The 27,268-nt window shown below is 49.6% G+C and overlaps 1 protein-coding gene and 1 long non-coding RNA gene across 3 annotated transcripts; one reads left to right on the top strand and one right to left on the bottom strand.

Annotated features, from left to right (window-relative positions):
- Positions 1 to 215: 215 nt before the first annotated feature.
- Positions 216 to 17,487, bottom strand: NECAP1 (NECAP endocytosis associated 1). 2 transcript variants are annotated; one of them, XM_075612606.1, is made up of 8 exons: positions 17,118 to 17,487; positions 6,701 to 6,801; positions 6,414 to 6,518; positions 6,154 to 6,235; positions 2,609 to 2,717; positions 2,253 to 2,439; positions 1,966 to 2,071; positions 216 to 1,232 (listed from the first exon to the last, which is right to left on the bottom strand). In XM_075612606.1, exons 1-8 carry the CDS (start codon positions 17,258 to 17,260, stop codon positions 1,187 to 1,189), a joined length of 879 nt encoding a protein of 292 aa, XP_075468721.1. In that variant the 5' UTR covers positions 17,261 to 17,487; the 3' UTR covers positions 216 to 1,186. The 2 variants fall into 2 exon arrangements, with proteins under 2 accessions (XP_075468721.1, XP_075468720.1); XM_075612605.1 differs by having other exon boundaries at positions 216 to 1,235; positions 17,118 to 17,486.
- LOC142501964 (uncharacterized) lies at positions 17,340 to 27,268 on the top strand. The gene is made up of 3 exons (XR_012803608.1): positions 17,340 to 17,733; positions 24,866 to 24,941; positions 25,213 to 27,268. It is a non-coding gene; the product is annotated as an uncharacterized LOC142501964 (long non-coding RNA).

Raw genomic sequence — 27,268 nt, 5'->3', positions numbered from 1 at the left:
GTCAGTACTGGAATAGCAGAGCGCGCTGCAGGGCTGGAGTCAGTACTGGAATAGCAGAGCGCGCTGCAGGGCTGGAGTCAGTACTGGAATAGCAGAGCGCGCTGCAGGGCTGGAGTCAGTACTGGAATAGCAGAGCGTGCTGCAGGGCTGGAGTGAGGTGCAGAGTCAGTACTGGAATAGCAGAGGGAGCTGCACTGAGGTGTATAAAACAGAAGTCACATTACACTCAGTTTATTGGCTTTGTTATATACACTTTGCGCCTTCATTTGTTCAAGTTCACAATATATTAAATATGTTTTCATGGTTACAAGACAAGATACAGACACATGATTCTAAGATCAGAGTTAACCATCTCAGTGCTGGAGGGTCCCCGGTACCACCCACTCCAGTAGAGGACAGGCTAAGGCTCTTACTAAAGAGTACAGGCTGTGGCAGCGAATACCATCCTTTATTAGGCCAGGAAGGAATCACACAGGAGAATGGGAAGCAGCAGTGCCAGTCTCTCCTCACATGCACTCCCAACCCTCTCTCTATACACAGTACCTGTACAGTGTGGCAGCAGCAGCAGCAGCAGCATTAGCAGCCTACCCCCACATGCACCCTGATCTCCCACATACACCATGCACAAAAGAAAGGCGGCAGCAGCAGTGGCAGCCTCCCCTCACCTCCCGACACACAGACACACACACACGCGCCAGACTCTGCATGGAGTGTAGAAAGCAGGGACAAAGTGGGCAGTGCCCACTCACATACACTTTGCTCCGTTAGCGTTATTAATACTGGCAGCAGTGACCCCGGTAAGGGTGTGGAATGATGGTTAATTGGCGGGAGATCTGGGACAGTCTTCCCAACCCTTGGAGGGAAGGAATGTTCACCAGCGTCAAGGTGTATAGAAGATCATAGAAAAAGGTATACAGGAAGAGAGGGGTGAGACAAGAGAATGGGAGCTGGGTGGAAAAGAGAGAGGGAGAGTGACAGAATGAAGGGGAGGAAGGGAGAGAGAGTGGGCTGATGGGACAGGGACACTGCCCCTCTGGCTCCATCACACATTGTCACCTCCCAGCCCCACACAGCCTGGTAATGATAAAACATCACAATGAAACGCGTCGCAGAGCTGCTGTGTCCCCCCGTCAACGCGAAGGGGCCGATCTGTCCACCGCAGGAGGGAAGGGTCTCACGTCAGCTGTTAGAACTGAACCCAGCTAGAAGACTGCGGAGCCTGAGGGGACGGACTGCTGGACAGGAGAAAGAGAAACAAGAGAGGGTAAGTGGGGGAGCGGTGGGAGAAGGACAAGACAAGGGGGGAAAAAAGGGAGAAAACAAGAGACAAAAAAAAGGAGAAGAATGAAGATAGGGGAGCGTGGAAAAGGAAGGAACAAGAGAATGAGGGGAAAAAAAGGGGGGGGAAAGAGATCAAATACAGAGACAAACACAAAGTGACTAGCAAAGGAGCAGACGAGTTGAGGCAGAGAAAGGAGTATGAAGGTGGGAAGAGAGAAAAAGCGAGTTATTTAGTGCACTCTCTGCAACTCCTTTATCGTTAAACAGAACCGGAGCTATTCATGCAGCTCATTCCTTCCGACACACATTCCAGATATTAACTTATTATTCAAACCTACGTCCCAGGACATGAAATCAGGGGAAAGGACCAGTCTCACAGGCACTTATCCCCTGCAGCTTCATTGTAGGTTGCGATCCCTGTAAATGGACTAACGCTAAGGTTCTTCACATGTGGAATTAGTGCGTACAGAGCTTTCCAAACCACTTCCTCATGTGTGAAGAACCTTAAATGTTGGATCATAGAAGGTATCAACCTAAAGTGAATGTCCATTTCTCTAGGACCAGTATAGCTACTAGAACTTTTGAACTACATCACTGTTCCCGTCACGTGTGTGTTAAACTCTACCCAAACTTTGGGAAATCTTTGCTCTGTGATGTTGAGCTTAGTAAGTGGAATATCCTCACCTTGTTGCCGTGTTGAAATCTCCCCACATGTCCGAGGAGGCGGCAGCTGCTGCTGATGCTGCTGCTTTAGTTGCTGGTACTGGGGAGTCCAAATCCAGCAGTATGTCTGAAGAAAGAGGAGAGGGGGTGACAGCCGAACTACAGTCTGCCAATACAGTAGGGCTACACAGACAGAACAAAGCAATCTGCCTCGTTCTAGTGGGTAGCTGTGAGCGCGTAACCCAGTGATTCCCAGCGCTGGGGCTCCAGAATGGGGGACCCCCTGATTGTTCCAATGGTAGACTCACCTGGGCTGAGGGGGTGGTTGCAGGGCTGCAGAGGTGGAGGTGTCACATGATTGGCAACAGGTACAGAAGTGGACACAGGGACGGGGGGTATAGTGATTTTGCCGCCTGGAGGGGGAGGGAGCAGGGTGACACCCCCAGATCCTGGGCTCCCTCGAGGTTTGCACGGACCGTCCCGCTTCATGATGTTCTAAAGGAGACAGAGGGAGAGGGTAAGAGGGCGAAAAAAGGGGAAAGGGGAGTGGGAGGAGAGATAAAGTGGGCATAAGAAGAAGTAAGGAAGAAGTAGACAGAATTGTGTTCTCTAATACTGTAGTAATACAAAGTATAGAAACACAGATGATCGCCACCCCACTTACCCCAATATTGAGCTTGATGGTCTGTCCTTCCTTGAACCCCAGATCCAGCTTGGGAAGACTGTCCTGTCCTACAGGTTCTTTGGAGAAGTCGGACTCCTGCTTCACCCACCTACGGGAGAAGGGGACGCGAGAGAAAGCTTAGCTCAGTCATTTCCTTGTCTGTGGGAAGGGTCTGATACGCAGGCCAATGATATAATGGAGAGATGGAGATATATATTGTTCGACAAACCTATACATTTGCTCGCCCCGGGCGAGTGGATTTAACCCCCGAGCGAGTAAATATTGGCCCAAGCAGCACACGTTTGGTACTAGGTGGCGAGTAGATTTTTTTGTGTGGCGAGTAGATTTTTTGGTGATTTGTCAATATATATATATGTGGATGCCAGAACGTTCACAGTTTGATCATATTGGGTACAAATTTTCATGGCACACTTCAGGAGTTATGAAGAGAAATGGACATTATAGACTCAAGCATTACTGACTGGACTTCGTCAAACTTTGACCATTTTGATATATGGCATACATGTTTTTCATTTCCTTTCCCCATTGTTTCTGTAATACACAAGGCTGGCTCAGTCTTGTTAGTCGTCCCCATTACTGAGGGCTTATAGTTCACTGTAAGATAACTATATGCAGGTATACTGCAGCTTCCTTTCATTTAGGTAGCGTTGTTGTAATGCCCAGACACTGGTGCTTTTTGTGGTACCACTTAGTTTCGTTTTGAATCAGGCTTGCTGCGGGTCTGTCTAACACATGTGTACTATAATTACATTGACTTTATCAATATCTTGTACATATGTGACAATAGACATCTGCTTCTGCCTCCATACTTATGTTAGACTGGTGTCATAGTGCAGAACCGCACGGATCTATAGATATGCCTAGCGCGCATGCGCGATGCGCGATCCTAGTTAACACACACCATTAGAGTATCGTGAGGCTCTATGCACTTGCATATTAGACATGGAGGGGGGCAGGCCGCCTTACACACATGCGCAGTAGATATAACTGTAGAACTCGGCATTTACAAGCCACGCATGCGCAGACTACACCGCGCGGACACTATGCGTGCCAGCATGACACGCAGACATGGCATACAGGAAGTAACTTTCCTCAAACACTCGCAGCTGCTGCCGCTCGCATCCGATTTTGGCGCGAATAATATCCCTACATAAACAGTCCCCAGCTTCAGCTCCCTCACCACTCCTAGTCAAAGTCTCTGGACGAAACGCGTCGGAGTGGGGGTGCTAGACAGGACCCCTGACCCATGGCTCACGTAATTATGCTACCCTGAACCTGTGCAACAAAAATTTTTTGGGACTGTGACAATTTATTCTTTATTTTCATTAGGGACACTGACTTCAAACACCAGGTTATTCAATAGGCGTTTATCAGGCATTTTCCTTTATATGCTATTAACACACTCTACTGCTCTAGACATCTAGGGTCATTCATTCATCTCACCACCTGTTCCTACAAGTGACATACTTATTCTGCTGGTATTAACCATATACACTGTATGTTCATGTAGATGTGGGACGCTTCGAGACTGTCATTAATATTTTGATTAGTCCATTTTTTGGTGTATAGTGTGTATAACTTAGCTTTGTATAGGTGCCTGAGAACCCATTAACCTGCTGTGACATTTTGATTTACCCTAGTGTTTTCTGAGTCACTATCCTTTTCATGCTTATGGTTGACGATTTTAACCGTTCCATAGTGTTGATCACTTGTATTTAAGGGTAGCACCCGTGACAGGGGTCCATGTCTATTTTTTAAGTGTTTTTAATCATTTACTGTTTATCTATCCCTTTTTGCACTGTGTCAAATTAAATAAACTAAATACATCAATTGCATACCTGAGTGCTCCCTTACGGGTTACTTTTTCTCTTTTTCACTCATATTACCCACAACCCGTGAGCACCGCCAAACCTTACTTATGAAAAGTTAATAATTTATTTTCTTTGGCTTATGGTGGCGTGAATTTTGCATAAGTAGATGCGAGGTTTTTCTTTCCCACCCCTCCCCCCGCCTTTCCCCCATTTTTGGAATATATATATATATGATACTGAGCTATCCTTCTCCCAGGTGATTGATAGCTCAGTAACTCCTCTCTGATCACACCTAGGGGTGAGAGAAAGCTCATTCCAACACTTGAAAATGTGCTCAGCGTTAAAATAAGTATCCCACTCGCCATATACCCATGAGTAATAGTAACAATAAAAGTGATACAGTAAATATATTTCCTAGAGGAGTATACAGTATGAAAAGCAATTAATCCAAATGCTGCCTGCAAGTCCCAGGAATCGCACAGGAATTCAAAAATCCTCGAACAGTTGCAAAAAAAGGAGACGTCTTAAGACGCAGATGGTTATTCTCACATATTGGAGAAAACAGACACACACAATGGTTAGTGTATGTCCTGACCAATGGTGCCCACTTAATAAAGAATACTCTGTACACTCACAGGGTTGGCTCTTTTTTCAAGCATGTCATAACAATACTTTCTTCATCAGATGAGGAGAATCAAATATATGCCTCAACGGGTGGTGTGATAGAAGTTTGTTCTTGTAAAGAGACAAAGATCACAATAGTGTGATACATCAACATTAACTAGGGGTCTAAATCTGGGCACTCACCATTTCCAAGAGAGTTCACACTTTCATACAGGATTTTCTCTCCAATAGAGTGCACACTTCCCTGGTCTGGTCTTCTGTATGTGTTTCTCTAGATCAAAGGACAACCTGACGGTGTATTAACTTATTTTATTAATATAGTATATAAAACCAGGTGCACTCACAAACATATGGACACATCAGCATCTCTGATCAACTGGGGGTCTGTTGGGCTGTAAAAACCTTGTTGTGCGGCGTTCACCTCCAACTTCACCCGATGGCGTCGTGTCTAAGCCCTGTCTAGCTGTAACATCACCAGTGTGTCCATCCAAAAGCTGCAGTCTCTCTCGCTCTGTCCTCCTCCAACTTAACAATAACTGCCACCTCCCTATGCATTTCGCATTGCTATTGGCCGCTTCCACAGGGGTCCTTCGGTTTTACAGACAGTCACAGTGAATATCCAAATCCCTGGGAGACCCACTACTGATCAGAGACACTCAATTTATCCATGTTTGTGAGTGCACCTGGTTTTTATGTACTATGTATAATAAAAAATACGTTGATACACTGTTAGGTTGTCCTTTGATCTAGAGAAAAACATACAGAAGACCAGACCAGGGAAGTGTGCACTCTATTGGTGTGAAAATCCTGTATGAAAGTGTGAACTCTCTTGGAAATGGTGAGTGCCCAGATTTAGACCCCTAGTTAATGTTGATGTATCACACTATTGTGATCTTTGTCTCTTTACATGTGAACAAACTTCTATCACACCACCCGCTGAGGCATATATTTGATTCTCCTCATCTGATGAAGAAAGTATTGTTATGATATGCTTGAAAAAAGAGCCAAACAAGAGTGTGCAGAGTATTCTTTATTAAGTGGGCACCATTAGTCAGAACATACACTAACCATTGTGTCACTCACACTTACTTGAAGTGATCCTGCAAAGTAACATTGAAGTCAAACGCGTCTCCCCGATCTGAGAAACCAATTCCAATGAATGCACTTCTTCCTGGGGGGCACAGAGGAATGGGGTTAAATGCCCTCTCCTAATACCTGCCCCCCTCCTCCCCTACATGATCCGCTGTCCCACTTTCTCCTCTCCAACCAATCCCTCCTTTCGCTATTCTCATCAAGCCCAAAGCTTGGCTGCCCCGCTCATCTAGTCCCGTCTCCCACTCGCTTCTCACCGTTTCCATCTTGAATGCGGAGCACGAAATAGCGGCTGGAGTCGGTCACTGTCTCCACCGCGATCCCAGGAAACTGATCAACAGGAGCCTGAGCAAAGAGCTCACCTGAGAGGAAGAGAGAAAGAGAGTGAGTGCAGAGGATCACTGAGGGAGAGAGAGACAGTAAGGGCTTAAGTAAAGAGACCCACAGCACGAGAAGAAGAGAGAGTGCAGAAAAAGGAGGGAGTGTTAGAGAATGAGGAGTGAGGGATGACAGCCGTAATCTGCGAGTCCGGATCTCCGTGTACCTGACACCTTGTCCTCCAGTTTTATAAAAGCCACTTTCCCTTTGGAGGTCAGTCTCATTCTTCCTGTCCAGTCCGGCTGGTCCAGTTTCCAGTCTGACGCCCTGCGGGTGACAGGGGCAGAGAGACAGGTCAGGAAGTGGGTGTAACCATAAGAAGATCTCTGGCTGTGATGCAGGCCTCCATGATGCTGAAGTAGTAGATGGATTTGCACTGCTCCAAGGGAGAAATGAGTGGGGAATCTCAACATGCTACAGTACCTTGCACGTCCCTCCAACAGAAAGGGGTTACAAAACCCCAAAGTGACATGTCAGGTTACAGTCACATAATGAAGTCAGAAGACAAGTTATGGATCCCTCACAGAGCGCCAATGTAGAGTGCAAGCCCTGTGGGTCAGTGGTTCCCTCTGCCTTATCATACTGTATTTACGTCAGTGCCGGAGGTCTGCAAAGCATGATGTTGCATGTTATTACATTGCACGTTATCACAGTTTTCTATGCGTTATTGCACTGGACGTTATCACACTGTTCTATGCGTTATTATTGCACTGTACGTTATCAGTGTTCTATGCGTTATTGCACTGCACGTTATCACACTGTTCTATGCGTTATTATTGCACTGCACGTTATCACACTGTTCTATGCGTTATTGCATTGCACGTTATCACACTGTTCTATGCGTTATTATTGCACTGTACGTTATCACAGTGTTCTATGCGTTATTACAGTGCACGTTATCACAGTGTTCTATGCGTTATTATTGCACTGCACGTTATCACACTGTTCTATGCGTTATTGCACTGCACGTTATCACACTGTTCTATGCGTTATTATTGCACTGCACGTTATCACACTGTTCTATGCGTTATTACAGTGCACGTTATCAGTGTTCTATGCGTTATTACAGTGCACGTTATCAAAGTGTTCTATGCGTTATTATTGCACTGCACGTTATCACATTGTTCTATGCGTTATTGCACTGCACGTTATCACACTGTTCTATGCGTTAGTGCACTGCACGTTATCACAGTGTTCTATGCGTTATTATTGCACTGTACGTTATCACACTGTTCTATGCGTTATTACAGTGCACGTTATCACAGTGTTCTATGCGTTATTATTGCACTGCAGGTTATCACACTGTTCTATGCGTTATTATTGCACTGCACGTTATCACACTGTTCTATGCGTTATTACAGTGCACGTTATCAGTGTTCTATGCGTTATTGCACTGCACGTTATCACACTGTTCTATGCGTTATTATTGCACTGCACGTTATCACATTGTTCTATGCGTTATTGCACTGCACGTTATCACACTGTTCTATGCATTATTATTGCACTGCATGTTATCACAGTTTTCTATGCGTTATTACAGTGCACGTTATCACACTGTTCTATGCGTTATTATTGCACTGCACATTATCACACTGTTCTATGCGTTATTGCACTGCACGTTATCACACTGTTCTATGCGTTATTATTGCACTGCATGTTATCACAGTTTTCTATGCGTTATTGCACTGCACGTTATCACACTGTTCTATGCGTTATTATTGCACTGCACATTATCACAGTGTTCTATGCGTTATTGCACTGGACGTTATCACACTGTTCTATGCGTTATTATTGCACTGCACGTTATCACACTGTTCTATGCGTTATTGCACTACACGTTATCACACTGTTCTATGCGTTATTGCACTGCACGTTATCACACTGTTCTATGCGTTATTGCACTGCACGTTATTACACTGTTCTATGCGTTATTGCACTGCACGTTATCACACAGTTCTATGCGTTATTGCACTGCACGTTATCACACTGTTCTATGCGTTATTGCACTGCACGTTATCACACTGTTCTATGTGTTATTGCACTGCACGTTATCACACTTCTATGCGTTATTGCACTGCACGTTATCACACTGTTCTATGCGTTACTGCACTGCACGTTATCACACTGTTCTATGCGTTATTGCACTGCACGTTATCACACTGTTCTATGCGTTATTGCACTGCACGTTATCACACAGTTCTATGCGTTATTGCACTGCACGTTATCACACTGTTCTATGCGTTATTGCACTGCACGTTATCACACTGTTCTATGCGTTATTGCACTGCACGTTATCACACCGCGCTGTGAGCTATTAACCCCCTGCTGCTTGTTCTCGCACCGCACATTATTCTGCCTGTTCTTGCACAGTACTACATGGCATTATATGGTTTTGAGTGTTATAACAAGACACTTTGGTCTTCTTAATAACAAGAAATGTATTAAGCCAAAATGATCCAACGTTTCGGCTACATCTTGCTGCCTTTATCAAGGCGAGGGCACGATACATCAAATATAAAAATAGACTTATATACCCTAAACAATTTAGCGTATATAGCCTCGACATCATATGGGAAGTGGCGTCCCCACAATGATGTCAGAGCGCTGACGTCGAACCGCGTGATGCAGAGACGCCACCCGGCATCAACCATAGCAATGGGAGACATTAATAACACACGTCTCCCGGTCCCACGGCAGCAGGAACGCCAGCAGGGCAGGTGGGGAACCCCCAGCACCAGTGACTCCCAAACAATGAAAGAGAATACAGCCACCAACTATTAACAGCACTACTGTATAAGGCCTCGGACATGGTCAAAAAGACCATGCTGAGGCGCGCTGAGGGGAAACATTATCCCTATCAGCGCGGCTTTAGACGGCGCTTCCGCACGCTTCCGCAGATGTGCAGAGGCGTGTGGAAATGCAGGAGACAGGCAAGTTTACATTTTGCCGCTCATGCAAGCGCAGGGCCAGTCACGTGACTGCCAGAAGCCAATGGCAGTCCGTGACGTCGGCGCCCTAGCCCCGCCTCCTGGGGCTACCACCCTGCACATAAGCGAGCTCGCTGACGCTCATGCAGGGACAAGAAAAATCTCCTGGGTGAGCAGGTGAGCACGAGCATCAGCGCTGCCCAGCGCCGCTCCCTGCACCATGTCCCAGGCCTTAGTATGCCAGCGCTGCCCAGCGCCGCTCCCTGCACCACGTCCCAGGCCTTAGTATGTCAGCGCTGCCCAGCGCCGCTCCCTGCACCATGTCCCAGGCCTTAGTATGTCAGCGCTGCCCAGCGCCGCTCCCTGCACCATGTCCCAGGCCTTAGTATGCCAGCGCTGCCCAGCGCCGCTCCCTGCACCACGTCCCAGGCCTTAGTATGTCAGCGCTGCCCAGCGCCGCTCCCTGCACCATGTCCCAGGCCTTAGTATGCCAGCGCTGCCCAGCGCCGCTCCCTGCACCACGTCCCAGGCCTTAGTATGTCAGCGCTGCCCAGCGCCGCTCCCTGCACCATGTCCCAGGCCTTAGTATGTCAGCGCTGCCCAGCGCCGCTCCCTGCACCATGTCCCAGGCCTTAGTATGCCAGCGCTGCCCAGCGCCGCTCCCTGCACCACGTCCCAGGCCTTAGTATGTCAGCGCTGCCCAGCGCCGCTCCCTGCACCGTGTCCCAGGCCTTAGTATGCCAGCGCTGCCCAGCGCCGCTCCCTGCACCGTGTCCCAGGCCTTAGTATGTTATCGCTGCCCAGCGCCGCTCCCTGCACCGTGTCCCAGGCCTTAGTATGTCAGCGCTGCCCAGCGCCGCTCCCTGCACCGTGTCCCAGGCCTTAGTATGTCAGCGCTGCCCAGCGCCGCTCCCTGCACCATGTCCCAGGCTTAAGTATGCCAGCGCTGCCCAGCGCCGCTCCCTGCACCATGTCCCAGGCCTTAGTATGTCAGCGCTGCCCAGCGCCGCTCCCTGCACCACGTCCCAGGCCTTAGTATGTCAGCGCTGCCCAGCGCCGCTCCCTGCACCATGTCCCAGGCCTTAGTATGTCAGCGCTGCCCAGCACCGCTCCCTGCACCACGTCCCAGGCCTTAGTATGCCAGCGCTGCCCAGCGCCGCTCCCTGCACCACGTCCCAGGCCTTAGTATGTCAGCGCTGCCCAGCGCCGCTCCCTGCACCGTGTCCCAGGCCTTAGTATGTCAGCGCTGCCCAGCGCCGCTCCCTGCACCACGTCCCAGGCCTTAGTATGCCAGCGCTGCCCAGCGCCGCTCCCTGCACCGTGTCCCAGGCCTTAGTATGTCAGCGCTGCCCAGCGCCGCTCCCTGCACCATGTCCCAGGCCTTAGTATGTCAGCGCTGCCCAGCGCCGCTCCCTGCACCATGTCCCAGGCCTAAGGATAATAACGACATTATGGTCATTTCAAGCCAACTACCAGAATCAAATTCACAAAATTCATACTTAAAAATCCCCCATCACATTGAAAGTATGAAACAGTAGTATCCCACATTAAAGTGAACAATCAAATTACCACACACCGCTGTTTAGCAGAAAAAAAGAACAGGCAACTCCCGTCCTCAGGGGCCACCAACAGGTCAGGTTTTCAGGATAGCCCTGCTTCAGCACAGGTGGCTCAGTCTTCGATGGGACTGGAGTTGCCCACCCCGGTTTTAAAGCATGTAAGGCAAAAGTCCACAGAGATGAGCACCAGCCCATAACGGCAAAGATCTCTGATCAAGGCGGGAGCTGAAACTCTGCTGTTCATCAAATCCTCCGCCATTACTAGTATGTACCGTAATACATGAACCCAAAGAGCTTCCCGCCTTAAGCGAGCGCTCCTCGGAATAGGACATGTGCTCGCAGCTATTTCGCCACGACCACATGACCGCCAATCGGCCACCGCTGATCCGCCGCTGGCCTCGCTTAAGTTTTACGGGTAGGGGGGTAATTTAAGGGGTTTTAGCGATTAGGGCAGAGATTTCCAACCTTTTTTGTTTGGAGGAACCCTTGAAGTATTTCGAAAAATATCGGGGAACCCCTATCTGGCTGACACATATTAGGCTCGACAGGGGTCAGTCACAACATTTCACACCTCACGAGCCACCTCTATTTCCCACAATCTACCCATGTTTTTTTCTCCCATCCGCCTCACTAACTCTCCCCCCTCCCGCCTCGCATGTATTCGTCCCTTGCATCTCACTCTTAAGCAGCTGTATTGATTGTAAGTGTCTATATGTAATTTTACCCATTAAAGTGATTTTGTCTAATACCACCTTTTTCTCTCTGGGCTCCAACTTTTTTGTATCATCTCACTCTTACTCCCTTTTCCTCACTCACTCCCTCCCTCCTGCTCCCCTCTCTTCTCTCACTCGCCCCTACCTTCCGTCAATTACACCACTCTCTCTCTCAATCCACCCTACAAAATACATACCAAAAAAACCCACCCCCGGGGGTGGGTGGGGGGGGGGAGGTCTGTGGTCCATAGGAGGAACCCCTAAGACTGCTTCAAGGAGCCACAGTATTCCACTGAACCCTGGTTGGGAATCACTGGGTTAGGGTAAGGGGTTTTAGCGGTTAGGGTAAGGGGTTTTAGTGGTTAGGATAAGGGGTTTTAGCGGTTAGGGTAAGGGGTTTTAGCGGTTAGGGTAAGGGGTTTTAGCGGTTAGGGTAAGGGGTTTTAGCGGTTAGGGTAAGGGGTTTTAGCGGTTAGGGTAAGGGGTTTTAGCGGTTAGGGTAAGGGGTTTTAGCGGTTAGGGTAAGGGGTTTTAGCGGTTAGGGTAAGGGGTTTTAGCGGTTAGGGTAAGGGGTTTTAGTGGTTAGGGTAAGGGGTTTTAGTGGTTAGGATAAGGGGTTTTAGCAATTAGGGTAAGGGGTGTTAGGCACTTACCTTAGTGGCAAACTGGCTGGCGGCAGGTCCCAGCGGCGGGATGATGCGGCGAAGCACCGGCGGTCATTTCGTCGTGGCGAAATGGCCACAACCAATTCTCCTAGGCCGGCACTCCTCGCCTAAGTGGTAAATGCTCAATACCCAGAACCCTTAAAGCGGAAACTGGATGTCTGACTGACACAATGCTGCACTGATCACATGGATTACACGCTAGTAGCGGCGGAGGACCACACGCTAGTAGCGGCGGAGGACCACACGCTAGTAGCGGCGGAGGACCACACGCTAGTAGCGGCGGAGGACCACACGCTAGTAGCGGCGGAGGACCACACGCTAGTAGCGGCGGAGGACCACACGCTAGTAGCGGCGGAGGACCACACGCTAGTAGCGGCGGAGGACCACACGCTAGTAGCGGCGGAGGACCACACGCTAGTAGCGGCGGAGGACCACACGCTAGTAGCGGCGGAGGACCACACGCTAGTAGCGGCGGAGGACCACACGCTAGTAGCGGCGGAGGACCACACGCTAGTAGCGGCGGAGGACCACACGCTAGTAGCGGCGGAGGACCACACGCTAGTAGCGGCGGAGGACCACACGCTAGTAGCGGCGGAGGACCACACGCTAGTAGCGGCGGAGGACCACACGCTAGTAGCGGCGGAGGACCACACGCTAGTAGCGGCGGAGGACCACACGCTAGTAGCGGCGGAGGACCACACGCTAGTAGCGGCGGAGGACCACACGCTAGTAGCGGCGGAGGACCACACGCTAGTAGCGGCGGAGGACCACACGCTAGTAACGGCGGAGGACCACACGCTAGTAACGGCGGAGGACCACACGCTAGTAACGGCGGAGGACCACACGCTAGTAACGGCGGAGGATTACACACTAGTAACGGCGGAGGATTACACACTAGTAACGGCGGAGGATTACACACTAGTAACGGCGGAGGATTACTGTCACGGTAATTTATGACAAGATATAACAAACACCAAATATCTGGGTTGAACTGAACGAGGCTTAGATATAACAAAATATATTTATTCCTTAAAAAGGTGAACACAGCAATATAGTACAATTAACAGACAAGAAGGTAACACTTACTTAGGGTTGGGGAATGGAGAAGTATCAGCTAGCAATTCTCCAGCAATCCGGTGACATTCAAGGTGAAATCAGAAGAACAAGAACTGTAGGGTTGACACAGTTTATATACCTTTGTAACCCTATTCTTAACATTGAATACAGACTATTGGTGAACAATTATCTGTATCCAATCCCCAACGTGGAAACACAGTTTAACCCATGCCCCCCAGCTAGTTAGCCCATGCCTACTGGGACTCTGAGGGTCTTATTTCTGATCAGGGGCGACGACCAGTCTACCAGATGAAGTATCTGGCAGGATCTTCATTGTTTGTAGGTGTAGATATAACACTTACAAACCACTCCAGTTTGATGCTTCTCCGCCCTCAGGTAAACAGAGTGGCAGAGTCTTTTAATCAGTACTTGGTTCCTAGGCTTTGGGTCGCCCCCCTGACCATTTGCATTCCTTTGTGTGAAGGAATCTGCGTGTGGTTTTTATCCCCGCCTTGGAATACAATATTAAAGTTAAAACACAGACATATTAAAAATATCCGGTTCCGTTAGGTCCAGCGGGTCCAAACTTTCCAGATCTTAATGCCGGAACTGGGACATCATATGATCCAAGTTTCAGCCTGCTGCGACCTTCAGAACTGGAGATACACAAATACCACTTAAACCGTTTCATACTTTAACACAAAATTCTCCGCTGTAAAATAAATCACAGTTTGTCACTAAATCCCCATTGTGGTGCAGACACTGACATTATAGTGAAACATGGGAACAGGGGAACATACAGTTTCCTGACATGTCAAGGTGTAAGCCACATTCCTGGACCGCAGTCCAATTAACCCCTTGCCTCCCTGGTGAGGTCAGGGGGTGGCCATATGGGGTGCAACCCCTTTAATACCGGGCCAACCCCCCTCTCCCTCTACAATTACACACTAGTAATGGCGGAGGATTACACACTAGTAATGGCTGATGATTACACACTAGTAACGACGGCGGATGAACAACAAGATTTGAGCAGCTTTCATAACCAGAGAGCACTTTTCTTTCCCGTTATGGGTTGGTGTTCACCTCCGTGGGAGTTTCACCTTATATCCTAAAAGGTTAGTTTTACATAGATTTACTTAGATTAGCTCTGTTATTGAACATAGTCACACTACTCTTTGTATGTCCCTTACTTATATAAAATTTGGGATTTGAGAACAGCAAGAAAGGACCCGGAATGTTCTTTGTTCTTTTTTCTACTAAACAGCTCTGTATGATTTAGATTTTCTGTTCACTTTAATATTGGATACAACTATTTCATACTTTCGATTTGATGGCTTAATACATTTCATGCTATATAAAAGACCGGAGTGCATTACTATTTCCCCTCCTTGTTCCCAGCGATTCTATGGAACGCTCAGGATGTCCCGTTACTAGCAAGTAAACAGCACGGCTTAAACGTATCGGTTGGATTTATCTTTGACAGAGCACCTGCATTATTCCTGTTCTCACTGCTATGTGTTAGCGCATTCTTCTGTCACTGCGCGTTATCACATTGTTCTGTGCGTCACTGCGCGTTATCACATTCTTCTGTGCGTCACTGCGCGTTATCACATTGTTCTGTGCGTCACTGCACGTTATCACATTGTTCTGTGCGTCACTGCACGTTATCACATTGTTCTGTGCGTCACTGCACGTTATCACATTGTTCTGTGCGTTACTGCACTGTGCTATGTAGTGCGTCATCACAGTTTCTAGCACTACTCTGTGTTCTCACACCTCCCTGCGTTATCGCATTGTTCTGCGTGTTCTCACACCTTGCTGTGTTATCGGATTGATCTGCGTGTTCTCACACCTGTGTTATCGCATTGTTCTACGTGTTCTCACACCTCGCTGTGTTATCGCATTGTTCTGCGTGTTCTCACACCTCCCTGCGTTATCGCATTGTTCTGCGTGTTCTCACACCTCGCTGTGTTATCGCATTGTTCTGCGTGTTCTCACCTCGCTTTCTTATCGCATTGTTCTGCGTGTTCTCACACCTCGCTGCGTTATCGCATTGTTCTGCGTGTTCTCACACCTCGCTGTGTTATCGCATTGTTCTGCGTGTTCTCACACCTCGCTGCGTTATCGCATTGTTCTGCGTGTTCTCACACCTCGCTGCGTTATCGCATTGTTCTGCGTGTTCTCACACCTCGCTGTGTTATCGCATTGTTCTGCGTGTTCTCACACCTCCCTGTGTTATCGCATTGTTCTGCGTGTTCTCACACCTCGCTGCTTTATCGCATTGTACTGCGTGTTCTCACACCTCGCTTTGTTATCGCATTGTTCTGCGTGTTCTCACACCTCGCTGCGTAATCGCATTGTTCTGCGTGTTCTCACACCTCGCTTTGTTATCGCATTGTTCTGCGTGTTCTCACACCTCGCTGCGTTATCGCATTGTTCTGCGTGTTCTCACACCTCCCTGCGTTATCGCATTGTTCTGCGTGTTCTCACACCTTGCTGTGTTATCGGATTGATCTGCGTGTTCTCACACCTGTGTTATCGCATTGTTCTGCGTGTTCTCACACCTTGCTGTGTTATCGCATTGTTCTGCGTGTTCTCACACCTCGCTGCGTTATCGCATTGTACTGCGTGTTCTCACACCTCGCTTTGTTATCGCATTGTTCTGCGTGTTCTCACACCTCGCTGCGTAATCGCATTGTTCTGCGTGTTCTCACACCTCGCTTTGTTATCGCATTGTTCTGCGTGTTCTCACACCTCGCTGCGTTATCGCATTGTTCTGCGTGTTCTCACACCTCCCTGCGTTATCGCATTGTTCTGCGTGTTCTCACACCTTGCTGTGTTATCGGATTGATCTGCGTGTTCTCACACCTGTGTTATCGCATTGTTCTGCGTGTTCTCACACCTTGCTGTGTTATCGCATTGTTCTGCGTGTTCTCACACCTCGCTGCGTTATCGCATTGTACTGCGTGTTCTCACACCTCGCTTTCTTATCGCATTGTTATGCGTGTTCTCACACCTCGCTGCGTTATCGCATTGTTCTGCGTGTTCTCACACCTCGCTGTGTTATCGCATTGTTCTGCGTGTTCTCACACCTCGCTGTGTTATCGCATTGATCTGCGTGTTCTCACACCTGTGTTATCGCATTGATCTGCGTGTTCTCACACCTCGCCGTGTTATCGCATTGTTCTGCGTTTTATAACACCATTATCACATTGTGTGACAATGAGCACTGCAGGCCACTATGGATATGCTGCTGCTATATCAGTATTATAATAAAGTATTAACATGAATCACATGACCACTATCATCTAGAAATCCCGAAGGATAATTATGTGGGAGAAATAAGGTGTAGAGAAAAACTAGATAGAGTGAGGAATCCGGACAACTCCCTCCCCCTACCTCTGTCCCTCTCTCTAACCCTCCCTTCCCTCTCTCTAACCCTCTCCCTCCCTCACCCCCTCTCAAACCCTCACCCTGTCCCTCTCTCTAACCCTCTATCCCTCCCTCACCCAGCCTCTATCCCTCCCTCACCCAGCCTCTATCCCTCCCTCACCCAGCCTCTATCCCTCCCTCACCCACCCTCTATCTCACCCTCACCCACCCTCTATCCCTCCCTCACCCACCCTCTATCTCTCCCTCACCCACCCTCTAACCCTCCCTCACCTGTATCCGCGGTTTGAGGCCCGCGGTGGAATCCGGTACACGCTGATCTCGGGCTTCACGCACAGCACCGATTCATACTCCGCTTCGGCCGCCATCCTTACCAACCCCAGGCAGGTGACAGATCGACTTCCGCCCGTCACCATGGAGACAGCATCCGGGGCGCCATCTTGGCTGCTTTGGAATGGTCCACGTAGGTACGTCACTTGACGTGAAGTGCCCTCGTGGCCCTTTTTGACCCGGGCAAACGGTCTACGTATTGGTCACTAATTTTTCCACAGAATTTACCAGGGAGGACTACAAACTCCCTTTTAGGATTGTATCGGTGCGACGAAGCCTTAGCCGCCTTTGTCTGCCCCTCCGTGGAAGTTACTGAATCTTTCCCAAATCAAATATGGCCACCAAGTCTTGAGTCTTACTTTCTGTGTATTTGAGCCTCTGAACGCCATATTTGAATAGGGCGAAGCTGTGACTGAAGTGAGCGACGTCCATCTTGAAAGAGGTCAGGCAGAGAGGCCTGTGACTTGCGGCCATGTTGGGCGATAGTGGTGCACAGGAAGGGGCGGCAATGTTTGAAAGTGACACAATTATGAGAGGCCATGCTGCTTCTTGTTGCTAGGTATGGACGGATTGAGGGCGTGGTACCACATCCAGTACCCCCTACTCACACCACATATCCTCTCACCAGAGTCATGTACCCCCTACTCACACCACATACCTCTCACCAGAGTCATGTACCCCCTATTCACATCACATACCTCTTACCAGAGTCATGTACCCCCTACTCACCCACATACCTCTCACAAGAGTCATGTACCCCCTACTCACCCACATACCTCTCACCAGAGTCATGTACCCCCTACTCACACCACATACCTCTCACCAGAGCCTCCTACTCACACCACAGACCTCTCACCAGAGCCCCCTACTCACACCACATACCTCTCATCAGAGCCCCCTACTCACACCACATACCTCTCACCAGAGCCATGTACCCCTACTCACACCACATACCTCTCACCAGAGCCACCTACCCCCTACTCACACCACATACCTCTCACCAGAGCCATATACCCCCTACTCACACCACATACCTCTCACCAGAGCCATATACCCCCTACTCACACCACATACCTTTCACCAGAGCCATGTACCCCCTACTCACACCACATACCTCTCACCAGAGCCACCTACCCCCTACTCACACCACATACCTTTCACCAGAGCCATGTACCACCTACTCACACCACATACCTTTCACCAGAGCCACCTACCCCCTACTCACACTACAGACCTCTCACCAGAGCCATGTACCCCCTACTCACACCACAGACCTCTCACCAGAGCCCCCTACTCACACCACATACCTCTCATCAGAGCCACCTGCCCCCTACTCATACCACATATCTCTCATCAGAGCCACCTACCCCCTACTCACACCACATACCTCTCACCAGAGCCATATACCCCCTACTTACACCACATACCTCTCACCAGAGCCCCCTACTCACACCACAGACCTCTCTCCAGAGCCCCCTACTCACACCACATACCTCTCATCAGTGCCACCTACCCCCTACTCACACCACATACCTCTTACCAGAGCCACATACCCCCTACTCACACCACAGACCTCTCACCGGAGCCCCCTACTCACACCACATACCTCTCATCAGAGCCACTTACCCCCTACTCACACCACATACCTTTCACCAGAGCCATATACCCCCTACTCACACCACAGACCTCTCTCCAGAGCCCCCTACTCACACCATATACCTCTCATCAGAGCCACCTACCCCCTACTCACACCACATACCTCTCACCAGAGCCATATACCCCCTACTCACACAACATACCTCTCACCAGAGCCATGTACCCCTACTCACCCCACATACCTCTCACCAGAGCCATGTACCCCTACTCACACCACATACCTCTCACCAGAGCCATGTACCCCTACTCACACCACATACCTATCACCAGAGCCATGTACCCCCTACACACACCACATACCTCTCACCAGAGCCATGTACCCCTACTCACCCCACATACCTCTCACCAGAGCCATGTACCCCTACTCACACCACATACCTCTCACCAGAGCCATGTACCCCTACTCGCACCACATACCTCTCACCAGAGCCATGTACCCCTACTCACACAACATACCTTTCACCAGTCATGTACCTTCTACTCACCCCACATACCTCTCACCAGAGCCATGTACCCACTACTCACACCACATACCTCTCACCAGAGCCATGTACCCCCTACTCACACCACATACCTCTCACCAGAGCCATGTACCCCTACTCACACCACATACCTCTCACCAGAGCCATGTACACCCTACTCACACCACAGACCTCTCACCAGAGCCCCCTACTCACACCACATACCTCTCATCAGAGCCACCTACCCCCTACTCACACCACATACCTCTCACCAGAGCCATATACCCCCTACTCACACCACAGTCCTCTCACCAGAGCCCCCTACTCACACCACATACCTTTCACCAGAGCCACCTACCCCCTACTCACACCACATACCTCTCACCAGAGTCATGTACCCCCTACTCACACAACATACCTTTCACCAGAGCCATGTACCCCCTACTCACACCACAGACCTCTCTCCAGAGCCCCCTACTCACACCACATACCTCTCATCAGTGCCACCTACCCCCTACTCACACCACATACCTCTTACCAGAGCCATATACCCCCTACTCACACCACATACCTCTCACCAGAGCCTCCTACTCACACCACAGACCTCTCACCAGAGCCCCCTACTCACACCACATACCTCTCATCAGAGCCCCCTACTCACACCACATACCTCTCACCAGAGCCATCTACCCCTACTCACACCACATACCTCTCACCAGAGCCATTTACCCCCTACTCACACCACATACCTCTCACCAGAGCCATATACCCCCTACTCACACCACATACCTTTCACCAGAGCCATGTACCCCCTACTCACACAACATACCTCTCACCAGAGCCACCTACCCCATACCTCTCACCAGAGCCATGTACCACCTACTCACACCACATACCTCTCACCAGAGCCATGTACCCCATACTCACACAATATACCTTTCAGCAGAGCCACCTACCCCCTACTCACACCACATACCTCTCACCAGAGTCATGTACCCCCTACTCACACTACAGACCTCTCACCAGAGCCATGTACCCCCTACTCACACCACAGACCTCTCACCAGAGCCCCCTACTCACACCACATACCTCTCATCAGAGCCACCTACCCCCTACTCATACCACATCTCTCATCAGAGCCACCTACCCCCTACTCACACCACATACCTCTCACCAGAGCCATATACCCCCTACTTACACCACATACCTCTCACCAGAGCCCCCTACTCACACCACAGACCTCTCTCCAGAGCCCCCTACTCATACCACATACCTCATCAGTGCCACGTACCCCCTACTCACACCACATACCTCTTACCAGAGCCATATACCCCCTACTCACACCACAGACCTCTCACCAGAGCCCCCTACTCACACCACAGACCTCTCTCCAGAGCCCCCTACTCACACCACATACCTCTCATCAGAGCCACCTACCCCCTACTCACACCACATACCTTTCACCAGAGCCATATACCCCCTACTCACACCACAGACCTCTCTCCAGAGCCCCCTACTCACACCACATACCTCTCATCAGAGCCACCTACCCCCTACTCACACCACATACCTCTCACCAGAGCCATATACCCCCTACTCACACAACATACCTTTCACCAGTCATGTACCTTCTACTCACCCCACATACCTCTCACCAGAGCCATGTACCCCTACTCACACCACAAACCTCTCACCAGAGCCATGTACCCCTACTCACACCACATACCTCTCACCAGAGCCATGTACCCCTACTCACACCACATACCTCTCACCAGAGCCATGTACCCCTACTCACACCACATACCTCTCACCAGAGCCATGTACCCCTACTCACACCACATACCTCTCACCAGAGCCATGTACCCTTACTCACACAACATACCTTTCACCAGTCATGTACCTTCTACTCACCCCACATACCTCTCACCAGAGCCATGTACCCCCTACTCACACCACATACCTCTCACCAGAGCCATGTACCCTCTACTCACACCACAGATCTCTCACCAGAGCCCCCTACTCACACCACATACCTCTCATCAGAGCCACCTACCCCCTACTCACACCACATACCTCTCACCAGAGCCATGTACCCCCTACTCACACCACAGACCTCTCACCAGAGCCCCCTACTCACTCCACATACCTCTCATCAGAGCCACCTACCCCCTACTCACACCACATACCTCTCATCAGAGCCACCTACCCCCTACTCACACCACATACCTCTTATCAGAGCCACCTACCCCCTACTCACACCACATACCTCTCACCAGAGCCACCTACCCCCTACTCACACCTCTCACCAGAGCCATGTACACCCTACTCACACCATGTACCCCCTACTCACACCACGTACCCCCTACTCACACCACATACCTCCTACTCACACCACATACCTCTCACCAGAGCCATATACCCTCTATTCGCATATCAAAGTGGTATTTTGTATTGTGTTGAGTCCATGGTCGGTGCTACATAAGGCCTCGGACATGGTGCAGGGAGCGGCGCTGACCAGTGCTGAGGCGCGCGCATACTTACCAGTGAGCCCCTGCAGCCGCAATGAGAGCGGCTTTAGCAGGGGCTCGCGCACGCTTGCGGAAGCGTGTGTCTTAACAAATCTTTAGTTTCGGCGCTCACAGGAGCGCAGGGCCGGTCACGTGAGCGGTTCACCCAATGAGGGCGAACCAGCTCCGTGACGTCACTGGCCCGCCCCCCAGACACGCCCACGGACGGCGCGCGCGCTAAGGCCAGGGAAAGCACCCGCTTTCCCTCAGCCTCAGCGCGCCTCCGCACGGCTGCAGTGTCTATGGACTAAGCCTAAGAATAAAGATGAATAATATGGGGATATTGGGGGGGGGGGGGAAAGGCAGAGGGGAGTTGTCCAGTTCTGATCTGTGCACACTGTGCCTCTCCCCAACCTTTAAGGTGACCCACACAGGGTGAAATCAGAGCCAAGTAGCTTGATCCAATGACACTAATAGGCTTATCCTATATCCGCTGAAGCGACAAATTTGCCAGTTTTCTGTCAAAATTCCCCATGGCAGTCATGGGGAATTTCGTCCGATAACGGCACGATTGGCTACTTTGGCAGATATGTATGTATATATATTTATATAGAGCCCACAATGTACTCCGCGCTTTACAAAAGAGGCAATACAATTTATGGAATTATTATACAATAAGTGCAAAGAACAAAATCAGACAATCGGAGAGGAAATCCCTGCCCGGAAAGCTTACAATCTAAGAGGTATGGTGGGAGACTTACAGAGACAGCAGGTGGAGGAATAAGTGCAGCAGGTGGCAGTGCTCGGCCACAATGGTTGGTAGGAGTGGCTGTGGGTGTGGGACAGTAGCCATCTGTCTGGGCTATTAAAATGCTTAATTTAGGAGGTGGGTTTTATGGTTTGACGTAAAGTTGAGGGAGAGATTGCTTGGTGTATACTGAGTGTGGAGAAGTTTGACAGGTAAGGGACAGTGAATAAAAAGGTTTAAGGCGAGAGAGCGCAGGAGATGAGCAGGGACATAACAAGAGATCAGAGCTGATCTGTAGTGAGGATCAGATGAGGGGAGATGACAAGATTGTGGAACAGGGTGGAGTGATATGATAAGACACCGCCAGTGCTGTGCGATGCATACAGTTTGATTGTGACAACTCTAATACAGAGTGCTTTTCCTGGTAATGTACAGGTTAATAAGAGCTTCAATCAGACTTAGAACTATGCAACTAATTGACAGATTTATTTTAAATCATTCTTCCTGGTAATGTACAGGTTATTAAGAATTTATATTAGTGTTAGGGCCCTTGAGACGTGGTCTGCCCTGGAGGGGCTCAAGGGCTTACAACACTTTGGCCAAAGAGTTAAACTAAAAGACCATTTTATTCAAAATATATCTTTATATGTGTATATATATGTGTGTGTGTGTGTGTGTGTGTGTGTGTGTGTGTGTGTGTGTGTGTATGTATGTATGTATGTATATATATATATATATATATATATATATATATATATATATATATATATACTGTACCATGTATCTGTGTTAATGGATGTAGCACTGAGCTCTGTCTGTGTTTCATGTTCTGTCTCTGGTTTTAAAAGGGAGGCCTGTTAGCAATATATATATAGACTAAGCCTCTAAGAGACATATGTTTAAAATGTTCTTACTGGTTATATATGGCTATGCGAGTTGTGTGCATATCAGTGTGATTTTGAATGAGTACCAGACTGGGGTGTGTGAGTGTGTAGAACAGTTGGCGTTTGAATGTATCCAGATGTCTGTATACATGTGGGGCGATGTGCGTGTCTTTATGCGTCAGTGAGTATGTGTGGTTGTATCATTATGTATGTGTCAGTGATCTATTATATCTTGGGTGTGTGTATAGTTGTGTATATCAGTGTGTGTGGGAGTTGCACATGACTCCATTTACAGGTTATGTTTAGGATCTATTATCCCGTGTGTGGGTGTGTCAGTATGTATGGGGGGTCAGATCTCCCCCTGTATATAGGTTGTGTCTATAGGTTGGGATGTGTCTCTCAGCTCCTCTCTTCCAGTAGTAGGAGGGTAGCCTAACCCCTGCACAGCTCTGTGCCACTCCCAGCAGCCCGTCAGTGATCCTCTATCTCTTGCAGTTCATGGAGTGGGGGGTTTGGCTTCTGTCGGACTTCAGGGAGACTCAGAAGGACACAGACTGGGAGCTGGACTCAGCGTTGGGGGCGCGTCGCACAGCACTGCCGGTGCCTTATCATATCACTCCACCCTGTTCCACAATCTTGTTATGTCCATGGAGAAGGGGCAGCTGAGTGAAACTGAAGAGGGGCTGTATGCGTGTGTCAATGGGACTGGCCGTGTGTAACTGTGACTGTGTGAGTGTGACTGTCTGTGTCTCTGACTGTATGTGTGGGATACTATGTCACTGCCAGGGTTGCCACCACTCCGGGTTTGACCCAGAGACTACAGGGTTTGTTTTAAAATTCTCCAGGTGAAAGGCGGCAGACGAATTGCACCGTCTTCGGGGGCGAGGGCGGCCGGGGAGGAGTGTGCGCCAGCGGTCTCACCCAGAAGTCTTCACTGACTTCCCGGGCGGCATCTCCCCCTGCATGATCCCATAAAATCGTGTCGCGTTGCCATGACAACGTGACGTCACGTTGTCGTGGCAACGAGGTACCATTTGCCGTCATGGAGCCATTTTGACGGGAGCATGCAGGGATAGATGCCGCCACCGGAGAAGGTAGGACATCATGCCATATGTTGAGAGTGTAACAGGATTCCCCTGCCTATCACCCTGTCGTATGGTAATGGGGGTAGAGGAGGTGACAGCCCCTGCCTCCTGCAGATGTACGTCCAGGAGTCTCACGGCTGTGACGTGCATGTCATGGTCATCGGAGGACATGTTGTGGCCACCGTTAAACACATGGCTCTGGGTGGCAGGCTGCAGAGCAACTTTTGCCGAGGTCAGGTGGCAGCCTGTATATATATACAGTACCTGACTTACCTCTGTATAGTACAAAATACATCTACCTGTCTCTCTTCCTCTCACTCTCATTCCTCTCCCAATCTAACTCCTCCCAGGTCCCATGTCAGAGGTTTACTCCCTGGTTGAGAGGGGCAGAGAGACATGTGTGCTGTTGACCTGCTGCTGTGTGAGGTAACAAAGCCATGACTAAGAGAAGAGTGACACGGTGACACTGAGACAGGACCTGTATCCCCCGCCTTGTGTGCAATGGAGACAGTTTCTTCAACCACAGTGAGATATAGTAACAAACAGGTAGAAGAAACTTGTGACTCATGGAATCAACAGGATGAGACAGAGGGACATGTAGTGAATTAATGTGTCTCTCCCACTGTAGTGTGATGCATTGAGTCTGTCCTTAGCAGCCCGCTCCTCTCAGCAGTATATGATTTCCCCTTTGTTCCAGGTAAACAGTAACCCTGGCCTCCTCAGCAGAATCTGTAACCTGGACGTCTCATCTCTGATCACTCAGCACATCCTGTCCCTGCTGCCCCATCATAAGAGAACTCTCCCGACCCCACCACGAGACACACTCCTGCTCCCACCAATTGCAAGAGACGCTCTGCACCCCCATTTTAGCAACTACCCTATCCCAAGGAGAAGCTACTGACAACACACTGATCCACTGTAAACATGACAAGGACCTTCTACAGTCAGCCCACACAACCCCTGCGTTGTTTAAAAAAAAACCTGTGAATGGGGGTCAAAATTTCAAACTCATATAACTCCCTTTATCAACACAATTACCCCCCCCCCCCCCCCCTATTTGACCAGATTAAAAAAGACTTAGAAACGTGGAAAAAAACACCAAATTTCCTGGTTTGGAAGAATAGTGTCCGTAAAAATGAACGTCCTCCCACGGTTACTATATAACTTCCATACCCTCCCCATCGTAGTGCCACGCCCGGCTCTAAAGAACATCCAGTCACTAATACTCCAATTCATTTGGAACGATAAGAGACCTAGGGTCCCAAGGTCAGTGATGCTCTCCTCAAGAGCAAGAGGAGGCATGGGGGTCCCCGACTTAGTCAGATATTACCTCGCAGCACAATTGAAGCAGGCTGTAGTTTGGAATTGCGACCCAGCCTCGGCCTGTTGGCTCGCAATAGAGTCACATTACGCACAGCCCCACTCCATCCAAGTGGCAATCTGGACCGCAGGAGGGAGTGGGCCACAGAGGTCCGGCCTCGGAGCAATGAGATGCACGTGGGACGCATGGCTCAAAAGCAAAGGAAAGTATGGTCTGCTAGCTTCCCCCTCCCAGCTCACACCACTCTTTGGGAACCCCAACTACCCGCCAGGGTGTTCCACAAGACAATTTGACCAATTCCAGGGTCACAATATTAGGATAGTTGCCGATCTACTGCAGAAGGGAGAGATCCTAACTTTTCAGGCATTAAAGGACAAATTCCAGACCCAAGACCTTCATCTATTTAAATATCTACAACTTAGGCACTTCCTACACTCACTGTCTCCAACCTCCAAATTCCCCCCGCTGACTCGGTTTGAAACCCTATGTCTTAAGGACACATACCAGAGAGGCCTGATATCACAGATATACAAAGCACGGAACCGCAATCAGACCCCCCGAAACACCGCTATATGCAAAAATGGTCGGATGAACTAGGTCTCCCAATAGACCTGGAAGACTGGGAGGATATTTGGGAGCAAGCTCCTAAAACCTCAATTTGTACGACAATTAAAGAAAACATCTATAAAATTATATTCCAGTGGCACCTGACCCCGGCTAGACTGAGCTAGGTCTACCCCGGCACACCGGACCTGTGCTGGAGGGGATGTGGTCAAAAGGGAGACATGGCCCACATTTGGTGGTCATGTCCGGAGATCCAGAGGTTCTGGACCAAGATCCAGACACTTATCTACGGTGTCACTGGAATCCCTCTTCCCCTGGACCCTCTGACCATGGTGCTGAGCAAACCCATTGACGACCTCCCCCTACCAATGTCCCGGCTGATCAGGGCCATGCTGACAGCGGCCAGATGCTCTATAGCGGCAGCCTGGAAACAGATTAAGGCCCCCTCGAGAGCCACAGTAGTGAGAAGGGTTAATGAGGTCATGACTATGGAGAAGCTTACGGCCATGCTCCAAAAGAAAATGCCCCAGTTCTGGAACACATGGGACCCTTGGATCGAGAGATAAACCCTCAAAAATTCAAAGCACCTAGGTCAACTAGCCCCCCCAAACAATCGGAGAGCAGCACGGGGACACCTCTGGGCAAGCCCACACCCCCCCCCCTCCCCCCTTTTCCCCTCCCTCCCATGTTTGTCTCCTCCCCACCCCCCCCCCTCCTCTCCCCTTTACTCTTTCTCCTACTGAAAACGGAAAACTGTTATTGGTCCCTCTCTGAAAGTAATGAGCCGAAATGTTGTGGGCCCACGACACCACTGTATGTAAACTTATCTATGACAGTGACCAATAAAAAAATAGTTACTAGAAAAAAA

The sequence above is a fragment of the Ascaphus truei genome, chromosome 8, assembly GCF_040206685.1.
Source record: "Ascaphus truei isolate aAscTru1 chromosome 8, aAscTru1.hap1, whole genome shotgun sequence".
NCBI classification, from domain to species: Eukaryota; Metazoa; Chordata; class Amphibia; order Anura; family Ascaphidae; genus Ascaphus; species Ascaphus truei.
The sequence above is the reverse complement of the archived record's forward strand: the minus strand, read 5'-3'. Positions and strand labels throughout refer to the sequence as shown.

Coding starts and splice junctions, on each gene's coding strand:
- NECAP1 (XM_075612605.1), bottom strand. CDS start 17,260: ATGGTGACGGGCGGAAGTCGATCTGTCACCTGCCTGGGGTTGGTAAGG. Junction 2,718..6,153: donor ACTTTGCAGGATCACTTCAA/GTAAGTGTGAGT, acceptor CTTCTCCCGTAG/GTGGGTGAAGCAGGAGTCCG. Junction 2,072..2,252: donor CAACCACCCCCTCAGCCCAG/GTGAGTCTACCA, acceptor CTCTTTCTTCAG/ACATACTGCTGGATTTGGAC.